This window comes from Podarcis muralis, chromosome 17, assembly GCF_964188315.1.
Source record: "Podarcis muralis chromosome 17, rPodMur119.hap1.1, whole genome shotgun sequence".
Classification (NCBI taxonomy): domain Eukaryota; kingdom Metazoa; phylum Chordata; class Lepidosauria; order Squamata; family Lacertidae; genus Podarcis; species Podarcis muralis.
This window is the reverse complement of record NC_135671.1, coordinates 25485001-25501925: the sequence shown is the minus strand read 5'-3', so window position 1 is coordinate 25501925 and position 16925 is coordinate 25485001. Positions and strand designations below refer to the sequence as shown.

The 16925-nt window shown below is 45.9% G+C and overlaps 1 protein-coding gene across 7 annotated transcripts in view; it reads right to left on the bottom strand.

Annotated features, from left to right (window-relative positions):
* CCDC171 (coiled-coil domain containing 171) overlaps positions 1 to 16925 on the bottom strand; it is a 207451-nt gene that overhangs the window by 162355 nt on the left and 28171 nt on the right. For 6 of the 7 annotated variants that reach the window (XM_077921218.1, XM_077921217.1, XM_077921222.1 and 3 more), the window contains 3 exons: positions 10090 to 10178; positions 8427 to 8587; positions 5559 to 5697 (listed from right to left, as the gene is read on the bottom strand). In XM_077921218.1, coding sequence (XP_077777344.1) covers positions 5559 to 5697; positions 8427 to 8587; positions 10090 to 10178 — 389 coding nt within the window. Of the gene's footprint in view, positions 1 to 5558; positions 5698 to 8426; positions 8588 to 10089; positions 10183 to 16925 lie in introns of all 7 variants that reach the window. The other variant, XM_077921223.1, reaches the window with a different exon arrangement.

Below are 16925 nucleotides of genomic sequence, written 5' to 3'. Positions count from 1 at the left end.
GCATGTTCAGGAGAGTGTGAAAGCATGAACTGAAATCTGCACTGACTCCGGACAAGCATGGCTTAGTTACTAATGGAGGAATTCAACATAGTGCAAATGCAGTTGTGCCATCATGGCAAGTTTTTCAGCTTCCCAGATGGAGCAATCTCCATCTTCTCTCCCAATCCTCCAGAGCCAATTTCAATGGACGCATGGAGGCAGGGCCGGATTTCGGTTTGATGAGGCCCTAAGCTACTGAAGGTAATGGGGCCCTTTCTATGTCCAGCTGTCCTTCGCCAACAACAAATTGTCACTGTTTTTTGTGTTGAATGTATGCTATATGGTAATTTATGGAACTAATAGGTATCTCAAGCCATTTGCACATAACAAAATATGTATTTTATCAAAGAAGAAGAAGAGGAGTTTGGATTTGATATCCAGCTTTATCACTACCCTAAGGAGTCTCAAAGCGGCTAACAATCTCCTTTCCCTTCCTTCCCCACAACAAACACTGTGAGATCAAATCAGAAGCCGGAAAGGCTTTTGTAATTCCGGGACTGTCCTTGGAAAATAGGGACACTTGGAGTGCAATGGAATCCCACCCTAAGTTAATAATTGCAGAGTTTTCATCTCTGGTCTCTTAGGAGATATATAGCACAGAATGGCATTAATAATAAAATTATTTGTGGATAAAAATTTTCAGTGACGTAATAAATGGTAGCGTAAGAGTACCATAGGTCAGTAACAGAGGGTTCTGGGTCGATTCTGCCTTTTAGAACGGACAACAAAAATCAGCGCTAATGGAGTATTGATATCTTCCTTCAATAAAACTCTCTATATACATATAACATGCATAGGACTCTGTAATGATCTTCTATCCAGGTACTGAAACAGACCTGGGACTGCTTAGCTGTGATGTTTCTGCATCATGTACCTTTGGGCCAAAGTGTATAGAACATTATCCCGCCCCCCTCCGAAAAGGCCAAAGAACCCATGATAGGTTCACAGATTGGAAGACCGCTTGGAAAGAAGGTAATGAGAAAGGAACTTAAGAGTTCTTCCAGATGGAAGGTTTTTAATGTGTCATTGCACATGAATCTGCACATATATGATCTGGAGGCTGCCTGGGGACTGCGCCAGTTCCAACTGCTGATCCCCCAACTAGTCCGAACAGCAATCTGGGAACTATCAGGGTAAACACAAGTGATGCAACGAGAAACAGCAAGAGTTGTGCAAAAAACTCGTGTTGTATGAGGTAATCACCTCCCTGCCCTGCTGTCACTTCTAATATTGTGCTAAGTCAGCCATGAGGAACACAGCTTGCAGGACAACCCTCTAGAGTTGGTAGCTGCCTCAACAGTTAAGGGAAGGGAAGCAATAGTGCCACTCTATTCTGCCTTCATCAGGCCACGCCATTGTCCAATTCTGGGCACCACAACTTATGAAGGATGTCGACAAGCTGGAAGGTGTGCAGAGGAGGGAAACCATGAGGTTCAAGGATCTGGAAACCATGCCTTATGATGAGTGGTTGAAGGAGCTGGGAAGGGCCATCTAGTCCAATGCTTTGCAATGCAGGAAATTCAACTAAAGCATCCCTGACAGATGGCCATCCAACCTCTGCTTCAAAACCTCCTAAGGAGAGTCCACCACCTCCTGAGGGAGACCGTTCTGCTGTCGAACAACTCTTACTATCAGAAAGTTCTTCCTGATGTTGAGTTGGAATCTCCTTTCTTGTCACTTGAAGCCATGGGTTCAAGTCCTTCCCACCAGAGCAGGAGAAAACAAACTTACCGTATATACTCGAGTATAAGCCGACCCGAGTATAAGCCGAGGCACCTAATTTCAGCACAAAAAAATTGGGAAACTTATTGACTCGAGTATAAGCCGGTTCACCACACTACAAACCTGGTGATGGTGGCGGCAGTGGCAGAGTAAGAACAAGCAACCCAAAAGGGCTCCTTTCGGGCCACTCGTCCCTCCGCCGCTGTCGCCCACCTCACTCAAGTATAAGCCATGGGGGGCTTTTTCGGCCTAAAAAATGTACAGAAAAGTCAGTTTATACTCGAGCATATACCGTACTCCATCTTCCATGTGACAACCATTGAGATATCCGAAAATGGCTCTCATATCTCCTCTCAGTCTCTTTTCCAAGCTAAGCATACCTAGGTCCTTCCACAGCTCCTCATAAGACTTGGTTTTGTGGGGGGGGGGGGGATACTCACTGAAGTGTTGTTGTTTTTTAATAATAGATTTCTTAAATTCTCAAACTGAAGTGGAAACAAAATGCCATAATCATTCCATCCTCAGTTCTTCATACCTGCCTGAAAACAGGATTACAGTGGCAGCAACCATCCCAATTAACGTGATTAACCAGGCTTTGTCAAAGTTTAGTGTTAATTAAGATAAGAAGAAACATAAATTTTAATCATGGTTGAGGCCAGCCGGGGTTATTTCTAAAGGAAATGTGAGAAAGTGCCTTAAAACAAAACCCAAGGACCAATTCGACTGCCCAACTATGATTAAGGGTGATATGGTATCTGTACCAGGCCTTAGAAACCCCGGCAAAAGACAGTGAAGACTCTTCAGACGCCCAGAACCAAAAGTTAAAAACTAGCAGAGAGAGATTTAACTTTCAAGCACTGGATAATTACACAGGGAAGCACCTAACACATAACGTAATCAATCCATTGCTATATGGAGTTTCTAAATTGAAATAAGAAATCTCTCTGAAAGATATGCTTTAATCCAACCAGGATGAATTCCATACCCTATGTGCACATGAGGTCAGACTAGATAATTGCAGCGGTCCCCCACTGGTCTTAAAAGTGCGCAAATTTAAATTGCTTCCACACTTAATAGTCTACAAGAAGCTAAGGAGTAAGTATTCCTTGGAGAATATCCAAATTATGGTCAGTCAGTGAGACCACAGATAGGTTTAATACCAGCTTGGGCAGATAAAATAGCAAGAGAGCACCTAATACGTTTTGATCCACGGAAGGTTCTCGGAGCAGAGAAAGGGCACTTAAACCTCTCCACTCACCCCATTCTAATCCGCTCGAGCTTTATTGTTCAGTTTAAACTTTCTTTAACCTGAACCTCCCCCCCCACTCCCTCCCCCAACATGTACTAAGGGCAAGCAAAAAAAGTTTTCTTTAAAAAAAGAACATCCACACACCCTAAAATAAACTTTATCGTCAATACAAAACAGTGAGCGGCAAAAGTGAAATAACTGGTTTGTGTAAAGTGGAGGAAGCTTACCGTATTTTTCACTCCATAAGGCGCACCTAGTTTTTAGAGGGGGAAATCAAGGAAAAAAATATTATTCCCCCCCCCCCCGAGCTTCTCCCTGCTTTTGCGGGAAGTGGGGGAACCCCCTCCCGCAAAAGCCCACAGGAGCCACGCACCCTTTAAGGAGCGTGCAGATCCTGTGGGCTTTTCTACGAGGAGGGAGAAGGGACTGACTGGCCGCATCAGTCCCTTCTCCCTCCTGGGGAAAGGCCTGCAAGAGCCGTGCAGAGCTTGTGTGCAGCTCTTGGGGGCTTTTCCTGCCTGCCTCCCCCCTGCATTCGCTCCATAAGATGCACACACATTTCCCCTTACTTTTTAGGAGGGAAAAAGTGTGTCTTATGGAGCGAAAAATACGGAATATACAGTTTGTCGTAGGATGGTGACCTGGAGGTGGAAAGGTGCTCTTTTAAGTTAGTCTGGATAGCTCACTTGGTTAGAGCATGGTGCTGAGAGAGCCAGTGTGGTGTAGTGGTTAAGAGCGGTAGTCTCCTAATCTGGGGAACCGGGTTCGCGTCTCCGCTCCTCCACATGCAGCTGCTGGGTGACCTTGGGCGAGTCACACTTCTTGAAGTCTCTCAGCCCCACTCACCTCACAGAGTGTTTATTGTGGGGGAGGAAGGGAAAGGAGAATGTTAGCCGCTTTGAGACTCCTTAAAGGGAGTGAAAGGCGGGATATCAAATCCAAACTCTTCTGATGATGATGATGATGATGATGATGACAAGGTTGCAGGCTTGATCCTCTAATGGGACAGCTGCATATTCCGGCATTTCTCCTCTTCATGGCGCGATGGGAGGAGGAGGAGGAGGAAATGGCTACTGCAGCCGCGACTCACTCGGCTCCGCACTCAGCCTCCTCTGCCCCCTCAACATTGGGGGGGAGAGAGCTGCTCCCCCCCCAAAATAAAAATATGGGAAGGAGCAAAACAGCTCACTCCCCATGAACTGGTGCCCCCTGTGCTAACCCATAACTTCTTGTGTCATTTCACACTGACCAAAACTGTGATCAATGTTAATTGCAAGCCAAAATTAAACCATGTACATGTCGGAATGCAGAGGGCCGGGAGGCCAGCTGGCTAGCCCTGGCTGGGCCGTCTCCTTCCAGCCGTCCCGCTGTGAAGACCATCACTTCTGCTCCAATGTAAATCAGCAACACGGGCTTCAAAGCCAGGGCACACTATCAGCAGATCCAACTGCACACACAGAATAGGGGTGAGGCTTGTGGAAGCATGCTACAACTACAGATTTATTAATCATAAATCAGGACAAAGAAACATGTCGTCTCTCTTACATCATCTCAGAGAGAACAGCTAAAAGCAAAAGCTATACACATAACGGAAGTTCCCAGCAAGCTGTGCTGGAATGTAAACAGACATGTGACATGAAGCAATTCCACACGCCTGTTCCTTAAGGTGGAATGGAAATGTCAACAGTACAGTACAGTCGTACCTTGGTTCTCGAACTGAATCCGTTCCAGAAGTCCATTCGACTTCCAAAAATGGTCGAAAACCAAGGCACGGCTTCCGATTGGCTGCAGGAGCTTCCTGCACTCAAGTGTAAGCCGCGTTGGACGTTCGACTACCAAAAAACGTTCACAAACCTGAACGCTCACTTCTGGCTTTGCAGCGTTCAGGAGCCAAAAGGTTCGAGTCACAAGGCGTTTGAGAACCAAGGTGTGACTGTACGTCCCCCCCCCCAGCATGTTCAAAATACACATAGCAAACATGACACAAACTTCATGACAGCCACATTCCAATTTTTAGGCAGGCGTTATTTGGGGGGAGGGCTGGGAGGGGGAGATGTTACGTAAAATGAAATTTTAAACAGCTAAGTTTATTTTTAAAAAACCTATTGCTTTGTTCAAAATATATCGGATGTAGAAAATTCAGAGCAAGTTCAATGCTTCATTACAACGCGCAACGCTAGTATTTTCCCATGAAACGGAATCTGTTTGAGTTGCACAAGTGACTTGAGAAATGCAGATATTTTAAAGTTTCAGAGGAACCCCAATAAAAGGTGATGAGTGCTAAATGGCTCTTGATATTGAAAGCAACCCAATGGCGGGCAGATCTGTTTTCGGTTGTGCAATGCAAGAACGAAAGCTGCATGCAACTCCCTAAAACCGCCGTCCTTCTGAGCGAAACATCCATGAGCTGTCATGTTCACCAAACCACCTGCAGGCCTCCCATTTTTCAGCCTCCATCCCGAGCATGCACGACAACACCATTGCACACACATAGCAACATCTAAAGCATCGTTTGGACCAATAAAGAAAATGCCCCAGGGCTTCTTACCAATACAAGTTCATCCTGTAATTCTTTGTAACTTTTTTCATTATCCAGGAGTCTCTCTGAGAGGTCTGTAATTGCTTTCTTCTTCTCTTCCAGCTCGTCGTTTAGCTGCTTGTTTATGGAGACGTACTCCCTTTCCAGGCTGAAAGACGGAACAGAATTTTCAGAAACACTTTAAACAACTAATATTCGACTCTGTCGTATGTTGTATGAATTTAGTAGATTTTTTACTAAAAAAAAAAACCCAACGAAGCTGAACAAAATCAGAAAAACATTGATGAAGTGCTAAAAGTGTCGGATATGCTGCAGTCCTAAACAATATTGTGGTTTTGCATAACAGACAATTTATATGACATGGATTTAATATATTGCCATTCAATTAACCTGGAAATTTCCATAGCACTGAAAATTATTATTATTATTTATTGAATTTATATATACCGCCCTATACCCAAAGGTCTCAGGGCGGTTCACTAAACAAAATCAAAATATAAAATAAAAACAACAACCCAATAACATCCCCCCCCCAAAAAAAACCCCCACATTTTAAAAGGGCATAGGATGTCAAACAGATCAACCAAAGGCCTGGTTAAAAAGGACCATTTTTGCCTGGCGCCTAAAGGTGTATAATGAAGGTGCCTGGCAAACTTCCCTGGGGAGAGCATTCTACAGATGGGGAGCCACTGCAGAGAAGGCCCCGTTCTCATGTTGCCACCCTCCGGACCTCACATGAAGACGGAATAGGAAGAAGGACCTCAGAAGATGATCTCAGGGTCAGGGTAGGTTCATATGTAAAGAGGCGGTCCTTGAGGTATTGTGGTCCTGAGCTGTTTAAGGCTTTATAGGTCAAAACCAGCACTTTGAATTGGGCCCGGAAACCAATTGGTAGCCAGTGCAGTGGGACCAGGATCGATGTAATATGCTCAAACCATAATCTAACCTTGATGTTACCAGAGCTTAGACAACTGAAGTTAGACTGTCCCTGTCCAGATAGGGGCATAACTGGGCCACCAGCCGGAGCTGATGAAAGGCACTCTGGGCCACTGAGACCACCTGAGCCTCGAGCGACGGCAAAAGGTATTCAGAGGAAGTGTAACCACATCAAGAGCAGGCAATCTCCTACCCATCTGGTCTAGGGAACATTAATGAGCAATGATAGTCAAACCAGGTTCATTGTGGTGCCTATCTACACATGCACTAAAAACACATGCCACTAAAAATATTGCAATTTCAAAAACTGAATGCTACAGTTCTAAGAGAAGTATTTTTAATTACAGTCATACCTCTTGTTGTGTTTGTTTCAGGTTAAATCCTTTCAGGTTGCGTCCCACGGCAACCCGGAAGTTCTGGAACGGGTTACTTCCAGGTTTTGCCGCTTGCGCATGCGCAGACGCTCAAAATGACATCATGTGCATGCGCAGAAGCGGCGAATCACGACCCGGGCTGACGCGGGTTGCATTCTGCTCATGTTGCGAGCAGGACTCCAGAACGGATCCTGTTCGCAACCAGAGGTACCACTGTATTCTCAGGTCAGCTACAAGAAGGTATTTTCAGCATTCACTGAAAAACAATACTCATCTCAGCCGGTTGGTACAATAGTAAGGTTTAATTTGCATAAGACCAGTATGAAGGTATTTTATGGAATGAATGACAAGTTTGAAGATAAAGGAAAATATGCAGACTCAAACCAGGGAACAGCATGAAAGTAGTGAAAATATGTAACACAAAGGTTGTCAAAGCGGAGGATCAGAATGGGGAAGTGTGACAGGAATAAAACGGATGCCAAACCATGTAAGAACTACCTGAAGGGAAGGCTGCATCCGTATCAGAACGTCTTGCAAGAAAACAAAAATCCAGTTATAAATTAAAATTAAGTATACTGGCACACTGACAACCTTAAATGTCTAAGCAGAACCATGGTTATCCCCTTTATATTTTGGTTGGTCACCGAAAGAAAAGTTACCTCTCCCATCCAACTATGCCTGCTAGTACTATCATGAAACGTCGAGGCTGTGGAACTTTGTGTTCAGGGTGGCACAATTCAGATGTCACACTAAACCACGGTTTGGCGCAAAAATAGGAAGCCTGTGGTCTTCTAGATACTGCTGGACTCCAACTCCCAACAGCCAAAGCCAGCATGGGGAATGGTCAGGGAGAATGCGAGTTATAGCCAAACAACATCTAGAAGACCCCATACTCCCCATTTTCCAGTTTAGCATGATGAGCGCAAGCCACAGTGGCTTTTGCAGTCTGCTCCACTCCTCTTACATCTTCCCCATAACTGCATCCCTGTAGGAATTAGAACACTCTCAAAAAAATTATGATTAATATAATGTCACTTAATGTGAATTTAATTATCATCAAGTGGATACCCCGGAAGACAACAATTTCTGGGCCCAACAAATTCTCACTCATCTCCACTGACTGCTATTAAATATGGTGGATCCAGAAAACTTTTGGGGCCAGCATTACAGATGTTTTTACATGTGAGGCTTAAATTATCTTTGAATGCCCCACATGCTAATATCTGATCCCTGTTCACACATACCTAGGAAACCTTTTTCCTATCGAGGGCTGCATTCCCTCAGAATGTAGTCTCACATCTACATCCACTACATCACATTAACCTGCTAAACCGATAGGAGGAAATTTTTACCCTCTAAAGGTTGCTGAACTACAACTCCCATCAGTCCCAGCAAGCCTGGCCAATGACCAGGGATTATGGGAGTTGTAGCTCAGCGACATCTGGAGGGCCAAGGTTTCCCAACACTGTGTTAAAAGTAAGGAAACGCTATACTATATAATATGAACGATTAGTCCACTGTCCAAAGCAACTAATACAAATTCTGAACCAGGAAATGAGAGACCTACCTATTGAGTTTTTCGACGCTCTCATGAGCGTTGCGCTTCTCTCTGTCATAGGCATTTTCCACCTCTCTAAATTTGCCTTTGATCATTTCCAAGTCAGAAAGCGCTTCTGCTTGGCTGGCCTTCTCCACCTGCAAAGCCCCTTCAAGGTCTCGAATTCTTAACTGCAACGTAATAAGAATCCGTCAATCAACATTCCAAGAAGAAGAAGAAGAGTTTGGATTTGATATCCCGCTTTATCACTACCCGAAGGAGTCTCAAAGCGGTCAACATTCTCCTTTCCCTTCCTCCCCCACAACAAACACTCTGTGAGGTGAGTGGGGCTGAGAGACTTCAGAGAAGCGTGACTAGCCCAAGGTCACCCAGCAGCTGCATGTGGAGGAGCGGGGAAGCGAACCCGGTTACCCAGATTACGAGTCTACCGCTCTTAACCACTACACCACACACACTGGCCCCAAGGAGGGCTGTGTTTTGTTGCTCTACAGCACGTTAATTTTTAGGGAAGACAATAACTGTATCAGTACTGATGGGCTTTTAATACACTTAATACGAGTGCATGTGTGCTTACTCATTCCTTAACCATGGTTAGGTCAAGAGCAAACCCTGGTTACATCTAACTGTCATGCCCAAGGGTTCATCTGAATATGCAAAGAGTTAAAACAGGAGCATGCCATCTTCCTGAGTGAGCAGGATGCTTGAGATCTTCATGCCAATAGTTTGAAGGTCAGAAAAGAATTTTCAAACACATTCCATTGAATGCACTTAGAATGAATTTTCCCTCCCCTTGACCATGGTTCTGTGCTCACATTAACCATGGTCAGTACTAACCAGTGTTTATTTTTTTTTACTCAGAAATTGAAATCAGGGTTTGAAACTGGCATTGGATCAGGAGCAATGCTTGCTAGCATTAGCATGGCTGTTGTCAGTGGAGACATTGCAGCAAATTATACTTAGCAGGAGAAGGGAAGGGCAAATTTATGCTGGGGAACGGAGGCACAGGAGAGAAAGCGAGTGCAATCATATAGACCAGGGATGCCCAACAGGTCAATCGCAATCTACTGGTAGATCCCCGGGAGGTTTTGATAGATCGCGGTCGATCGCTGGGTCCCTTTCATTAGCACTGGTAAAATAGAATTTGGCCCTGCCCCCTCACCCCGTCCTCCATTGTTGCACCACGATCTGCAGAATGGAAGACGGACTTCCTCCTTCCTTAGAGAAAGCTGAACAACTTTGCCCTGAACCTCCCAAAAACGGGGCTTTCCTTCCCAAAAAAAGGTCAACAACTTTGACCTGAACACACCAAAAACGGGGGTAGATCACTGCCAGTTTTTAATTTTGTAAGGAGTTGGCCATCCCAATATAGACTGTTGACAACCCCCAAATCATGATCAGAGAAAGGGAAATAAAGGTTTGATTTCAGAAGGAATAACTGTTGCCCTGGGGCACCTTTGGGGTCTGTGGCACTGTGACAGCACCCTGTGCCAAGCTGGGATGCCAAGCTGGTACAGCAGCAAAAGACAGCTCTGTGATGCCACCCACAGCATAAAACTACCATGTTTGCCCCTAATACCACATTTTGTTAATAAAACTACTGTGTTAAATATTCAGGTGAGATGTAGCTTAGGATGCATTAGTCTGCTCCACCTAACGGCTGTCACAGATTTACCTGGATTATTTCAGAATTAAATTTTGATTCCAGATGTGCCGCTCTCTCTGCCTCAACATTTTCTTCCAGTTTCTTTATTCTCAATGTAGCTGCCTAAAAACAAAAATTTCAAGCTGGTTAAAGAAGCCCTGGAAATCTCTGTCAAGTACATCTTGGATGGATTGCAAAGTTGTGTGTTTGCGAACACAATTCAAAACATTGGTGCTGACCTTTAAAGCTCTAAACAGCTTCAGCCCAGTATGCCTGAAGGAGCGTCGCCACCCCCATCGTTCAGCCTGGACATGGGGGTACAGCTCCGAGGGCCTCATGGTAATTCCCTCAGTGTCAGAAGTGAAGCAACAGGGAACTAGGCAGAGGGCCTTCTCGGTGGTGGCACCCACCCTGTGGAATGCCCTCCCATCAGATGTCAAAGAAATAAAAAAACACACAACTTTTAGAAGACATCTGAAGGCAGCTGCGTATGGGAAAGTTTTTAATGTTTGGTATTTTACTGTGGTTTTTTAATTTGTTGGAAGCCACCCAGAGTGGCTGGGGAAACCAAGTTAGATGGGCAGCATATAAATATATTATTACTACTACTATTACTATTAGTAAAGGTAAAGGGACCCCTGACCATTAGGTCCAGTCGTGACTGACTCTGGGGTTGCGGCGCTCATCTCGCTTTATTGGCCGAGGGAGCCAGCGTTTGTCCGCAGACAGCTTCCGGGTCATGTGGCCAGCAGGACTAAGCCGCTTCTGGTGAACCAGAGCAGCGCACGGAAACGCCATTTACCTTCCCGCCAGAGCGGTAGCTATTTATCTACTTGTACTCTGACGTGCTTTCGAACTGCTAGGTGGGCAGGAGCAGGGACCGAGCAATGGGAGCTCACCCCGTCGCGGGGATTCGAACCGCCGACCTTCTGATCGGCAAGTCCTAGGCTCTGTGGTTTAACCCACAGCGCCACCCACGTCCCCACTACTATTGCTTCAGTGCAATCTACTTGGAATGGCTCTTGAAGATAGTTTGATAATTGAGCTACCCTCAATCTAAGAGATGACCAAAGAGAGCGTATTAAGCCAAATCTAGCTCAATGCATTGGCTTTTAGTAAGGTTCTGGATCTATTAAGGATGCAAGTCTTGATCTTGAATGTCCCGTGCTAAGGCACAACTTGCAGATCATCTTCTCCCATGCAGTCCTCAAATTTATTTTTATTAGGGATGCAAGTTCCTTGCTGTATGGAGGGAGGGCTTTCAGTGGTGGTGCCAATGTCTATAATAAAAAGCTAAAGGTAATGGACCCCCGACAGTTAAGTCCAGTCATGAACGATTCTGGGGTTGCGGCACTCATTTCGCTTTACTGGCCGAGGGAGCCGACGTTTGTCCACAGACAGTTTTTTCAGGTAATGTGGCCAGCATGACTAAGCTGCTTCTGGTGAAACCAGAGCAGTGCATGGAAACACTGTTTACCTTCCCGCTGGAGCGGTACCTATTTACCTACTTGCACTTCGTGCTTTTGAACTGCTAGGTTGGCAGGAGCTGGGACCGTACAACAGGAGCCCCTCCTGTCACGGGGATTCGAACCACCGACCTTCCGATCGGCAAGCCCAAGGCTCAGTGGTTTACACCACAGCGCCACCCGCGTCCCAGGGTGCCAACTTCTATAATAAATTCCATAGAATCCGAGTTGCAATATTATAATATACTAATGATCGAATGCCTTTTTAAGGAGGCCCACTAGATAACTCGTCTTAATTTTTTATGGTAAGGAAATCCTCCCTATTTGCCTTCTGATCTATGTTTGCTCATCACTCTTCTGATACTTCCCTTGTCCGCCAATAGTATTTTGAAATCTCTCAATGCGCATGTTACTTTTCTATAAAAACGGAGTTGGGCTCCTTTGGGGAAGAGAAAATGACAGGAAAGCCATTTATTGGCATTTGTGAAGACTTTTTTTTTTTTTAGAATTTTTATTGCAAAGTAAATACATCAATACCAAGCCATACAGAAAGAATAATATAAAGAAAAAGGAAACGGGGGTGGGGGAATAAAGAAAAGAAAAAAATTGTGAAGAAAAGCAGACAATAAAAGAATAAAGAAAAGTATAATATTTCAATACAATAAACACTATTTTGCAAAATGATAGTAATAGACTTCCATCACTCTCACAACACTTCCTTTCACAATACATATGTTATCTGTATTTCAGTATTATTTTCATCTTAATATATAGATATGTGTGTGTATACAGTGGTACCACAGGTTACACACACTTCAGGTTACATACTCCGCTAACCCAGAAATAGTACCTCGGGTTAAGAACTTTGCTTCAGGATGAGAACAGAAATCGTGCTCCGGCAGTGCGGCAGCAGCAGGAGGCCCCATTAGCTAAAGTGGTGCTTCAGGTTAAGAACAGTTTCAGGTTAAGTACGGACCTCTGGAATGAATTAAGTACTTAACCCGAGGTACCACTGTGTACACACACACACACACACACACACACACGTGTGTGTGTGTGTGTGTGTGTGTGTGTGTGTGTATATACTTTCCCCTTTTCCATTCACGAGGTCATTCTAGACACAGCCAAATTTTTACATTATAACCTTGTCTTTCTAAAGAATCATTCAAGCACTTCCATTCCTTCTTGACTGTATTCGCTGGCTTTAATCTTATTTTATCAGTCAATTCGTGAAGACTTTAATAAACTATTAAGAACGAGGAAATGGTTAGATGTTAAACAGCCTTGAATACTCTTGTATAAATAACATTTTTTAAAAACTTAAATTAAATTAAAGCCTTCATCACTTGACCAGGAATCCACATCTCCACAGTACAGCTTAAGATTCTGTTCTTGATTCTTTACCAAGTTGGGAAATATCGATTTCTGATTTCTCTGTGGCTTCTCTGAAGTCACATGATGCATAGACACATTTACTGCATATTAGAGCACAATCAACAATGAAGGATATCACCATAGACCCAACTGGCACAGTCAAGGTTTCAGGAGCGTCAATGGTAAAGAAATAAAGTCTTATATATAAGGTCTTCAGGACCACCGGCAAAGCACCAGGCCTGCTGGCTTATGTAAGCAACCCAGAATTTGTTTATCCAACAGATCTGACAGCGCGTGCTAACATCAATATAGAAAAATCCTGAGGGAGGCTGGAGGGATGTGTCTATTTATAGCACACATTGCTTAAATAAGCTCAGCAGCTGATAGACCATGTCACAGACCAGTCTTCCCCCCAGATGTTGTAGGACTCCAAATCCCATCAGTCTCAGCCACCTTGGCCAACAGAAAGGAATGGTGAGAGATATAGCCCAAAACTTGGGGGGGGGGGGATTAGATTGCAGAAGGTGCTATAGACAACAAGCTAATTGAACTGGCAGCCCCTTGAGTCACAAAACTGAACCACCCCAAAATTTGGTTTGAGCAAAAACCATACGTCCATCTTTCTCCACTCACTATGTTCTGAACATACTTTCCTCATCCCGTTTTGGGGCACTCTTAATTTACATTTTGCATTCTATTTTACACTTTTTGCATTTTCAGACCAAAGTGTGACAAGACTAAAAAAAAAAGAAAAGAAATTAAGGTGAAAGTATGCTACAAAACGGGGACGCGGGTTAAACCACAGAGCCTAGGACTTGCCGATCAGAAGGTCGGCGGTTCGAATCCCCACGACAGGGTGAGCTCCCGTTGTTCGGTCCCAGCTCCTGCCTACCTAGCAGTTTGAAAGCACGTCAAAAGTGCAAGTAGATAAATAGGTACCGCTCCGGCGGGAAGGTAAATGGCGTTTCCGTGCGCTGCTCTGGTTCACCAGAAGCGGCTTAGTCATGCTGGCCAAATGACCTGGAAGCTGTATGCCGGCTCCCTCGGCCAATAAAGCGAGATGAGCGCCGCAACCCCAGAGTCGTCCGCAACTGGACCTAATGGTCAGGGGCCCCTTTACCTTTACCTTTATGCTACAAAACAATCATGGGTCCTGTGAATGCCTGATCTTACACTAATAAATAAAACAGCATATTGGCTATCTTCTGGTTAAAAGAAGCAAAGGAACATTTAAGCGGAAAAGGGTGTCCGAAACTGCAAATAATTGTTCTATCAAGACCTCTACCAAAGAATAAAAGAGCCACAATCCAATACAGTGGTACCTTGGGTTACATACGTGTCAGGGAACTGCCATCGGAGGAACAGGTGGTGGAGGGGCTCAGGGAGGCTGGGAGAGACTCAACAGCTGAAGCAGGAACCAGCCGGGGGAGGAGTGGATCTCTGAGGGAATGCGAGCAGGAGGGAGGGCTCAGAGACGCTTCCAGCGAGAACAGTGGGGAGGTATCTGAAGCTCCCATAGGGAGACCCATGCCTCGCCGGAAACTGTCACGCCGTGAGTCCAGAAGACGTGTTTCCGTTAAGGAGCTTTTATGCTGGAAACGATTCCGAAAGCAACCACTGTCGGAATCTGCAAGTGACTAGAGCAGCCATGTCTGAGGGGCTCCGTCACAGAGGTTTGTGAACGTGCACAGACTCTGAGGGACTACGCTTTTACGCACAAGCAGCTCATCATCCCATCACAGCATTCCGACAGTCTTTGTAAGCTGCTGGTGCAGGAAAAGGCATCATGAGTGACCCAGCCGGAACCGGAGGAGCAGGGGTTGGAGCTGGTCCAAGCTTGGAAGAAAGGTACCGAGCGTTGGAGATCCAACTGGCGCTGCAGACGGCGAGGCTTGAGGAGAGAAGAGCGCAGGATGCAGACAAGAAGGGGAAAACCACCCAGTTCACCAGAAAGGTACCAGGATTGGTGCAGAAGTTTGGGGGGGGACCCCAAGGACTACCATGCCTTTAGAACAGAGATGCAATATGCTCTCAATGTGCAGTTTGAGGAATTCCCTGACGAGGAATCGCGAGTGGCTTTCGTGATTGGGCATCTTGAAAAGGGGGCGCGGGACTGGGTTCGGCCCCTGATGGCAACGCATAATGACATCCTAAAGGACACAATGAAGTTCTTTCGTGCAATGGATCTCATGTTTTCCAGCGATATTGAGAAGGGAGTGGTGTGCAGACAGCTAATGGCTTGCAAGCAGGGAAGCCGATCTGTCCGTGAGTACTGGACTGAATTCACCATGCTGGTGCACAGATTGGGGTGGGACTTATCGGCGGAACCCATTCAAATGCTTTTTGAAGAAGGTCTTGCTTCGGCGGTGAAAGATGAGCTTTCCCGGGGGCCCAGGGCGGATTCTATGGATCAGCTGACCAAATCTGCGCTGACCATAGGAGCGCGCCAGGAGGCGAGAGCTTTGGAGAGGCGGGAAGGGAAGGGGGAACGTTGCAAGGAGTTCCGCATTCCAGACATTCCAGAGCCAGCTTTCCCGCCGGCAGAGCCGATGGAAATTGGAACAGCGTGCGCGCGCGCAGTTTCAAAGCCCAGTGAAGGGGGGAAGAAGGAGGGAAAAGGCGCCCGGAAATGCTATCTCTGCCAACAGCCAGGTCACTTTGCCAGAGTATGCCCCCAGAGGAAGGAATGGCAAGGGATGGTGGGGGCTGTGGAGGGAGGAGTGGAGGAAATACCGGAGCAAGTAAAAGCCAACGCCTGGCTGCCACCATCGGGGCACAGCAGCCAGGCCAAAGAGCAGTGAAAGTGCCCACGCCAGAACCTCCTAAACCTGCCCTAGTGATAGAAGTGTCACTAGAGTTGCAAAACGGATACCCTCTAAAGATAAAGGCGCTGTTGGACTCAGGCAGCTCCTGCAATTTCATGAGCAAAGAGTTTGCAGCTGAACACCAGTTACGGACGATCCCTTTAAGCAATCCCCTGCAGGTGACCACGATCGATGGCAGGGAACTGTTGGGAGGAGAAGTCAGCTTGCAGACCGTCCCAATGATAATGAAGGTGGCAAGGCACACAGAACTGATAGCGTTTAATGTGGCCACCTTGGGAGGGGCTCCCATTATTTTGGGGATGAGCTGGCTGGCGTTACATGATCCGCTGGTGGGCTGGCATCAGAGAGTGGTTTCCTTTGGCTCCGCACATTGCTTAGAACACTGCAAGGAGGGAAAGGGTTCAGCAGGAGCCCAAGCTACCCTAGCAGGGACGGAAGTAACGGAGAAAGTGAAGGTACCACGACAATATGCAGATCTCAGCGACGTGTTCAGCGAAAGGGAAGCTGACCAATTACCACCGCATAGACCCTTTGATTGTCAAATCAATTTACTGCCTGGGGCACAGCTCCCTGTAGGCAAGTTGTATGCCATGTCAGACAGAGAGATACAGGTGCTAAGAGAGTTTATTGACAAAAACCTGAAGAGAGGTTTCATCAGAGAGTCAAGAGCGGTGGGAGGTAGCCCAGTGTTTTTTGTGGATAAAAAAAACACGGACAAGCCGAGACTTGTGTGTGACTTTAGGGCCCTGAACGCAGTGTCAGAGCCCCTGGCTTTCCCCATGCCCAGGATTGATGACATTTTGAACAGGGTGCGGAAGGGAAAGATTTTTACAAAGCTGGACCTAAGGGGGGGCGTACAACCTGATACGTATAAGGAAAGGGGATGAATGGAAAACCACCATGTTCACCCCTTTGGGGGCATTTGAATATCTCGTTATGCCATTTGGATTACAAGCAGGCTCGGCGTGCTTTCAATCGCTGATGAACCACGTACTAGGGCCTTTGCTTTACAAGAATTGTGTGGCCTTCCTAGATGACGTGTTGGTGTATTCTGAGAATGAGGAGCAACATGTAAGAGACGTCAGAGAAGTGTTGAGCAGGCTGCTAGCCAACCGGCTGTGGGTGAAACTGGAGAAGTGTCAGTTTCATACCAAGGAGGTGGAGTTCCTGGGGTACCGCCTGTCAGACAAGGGATTGGCCA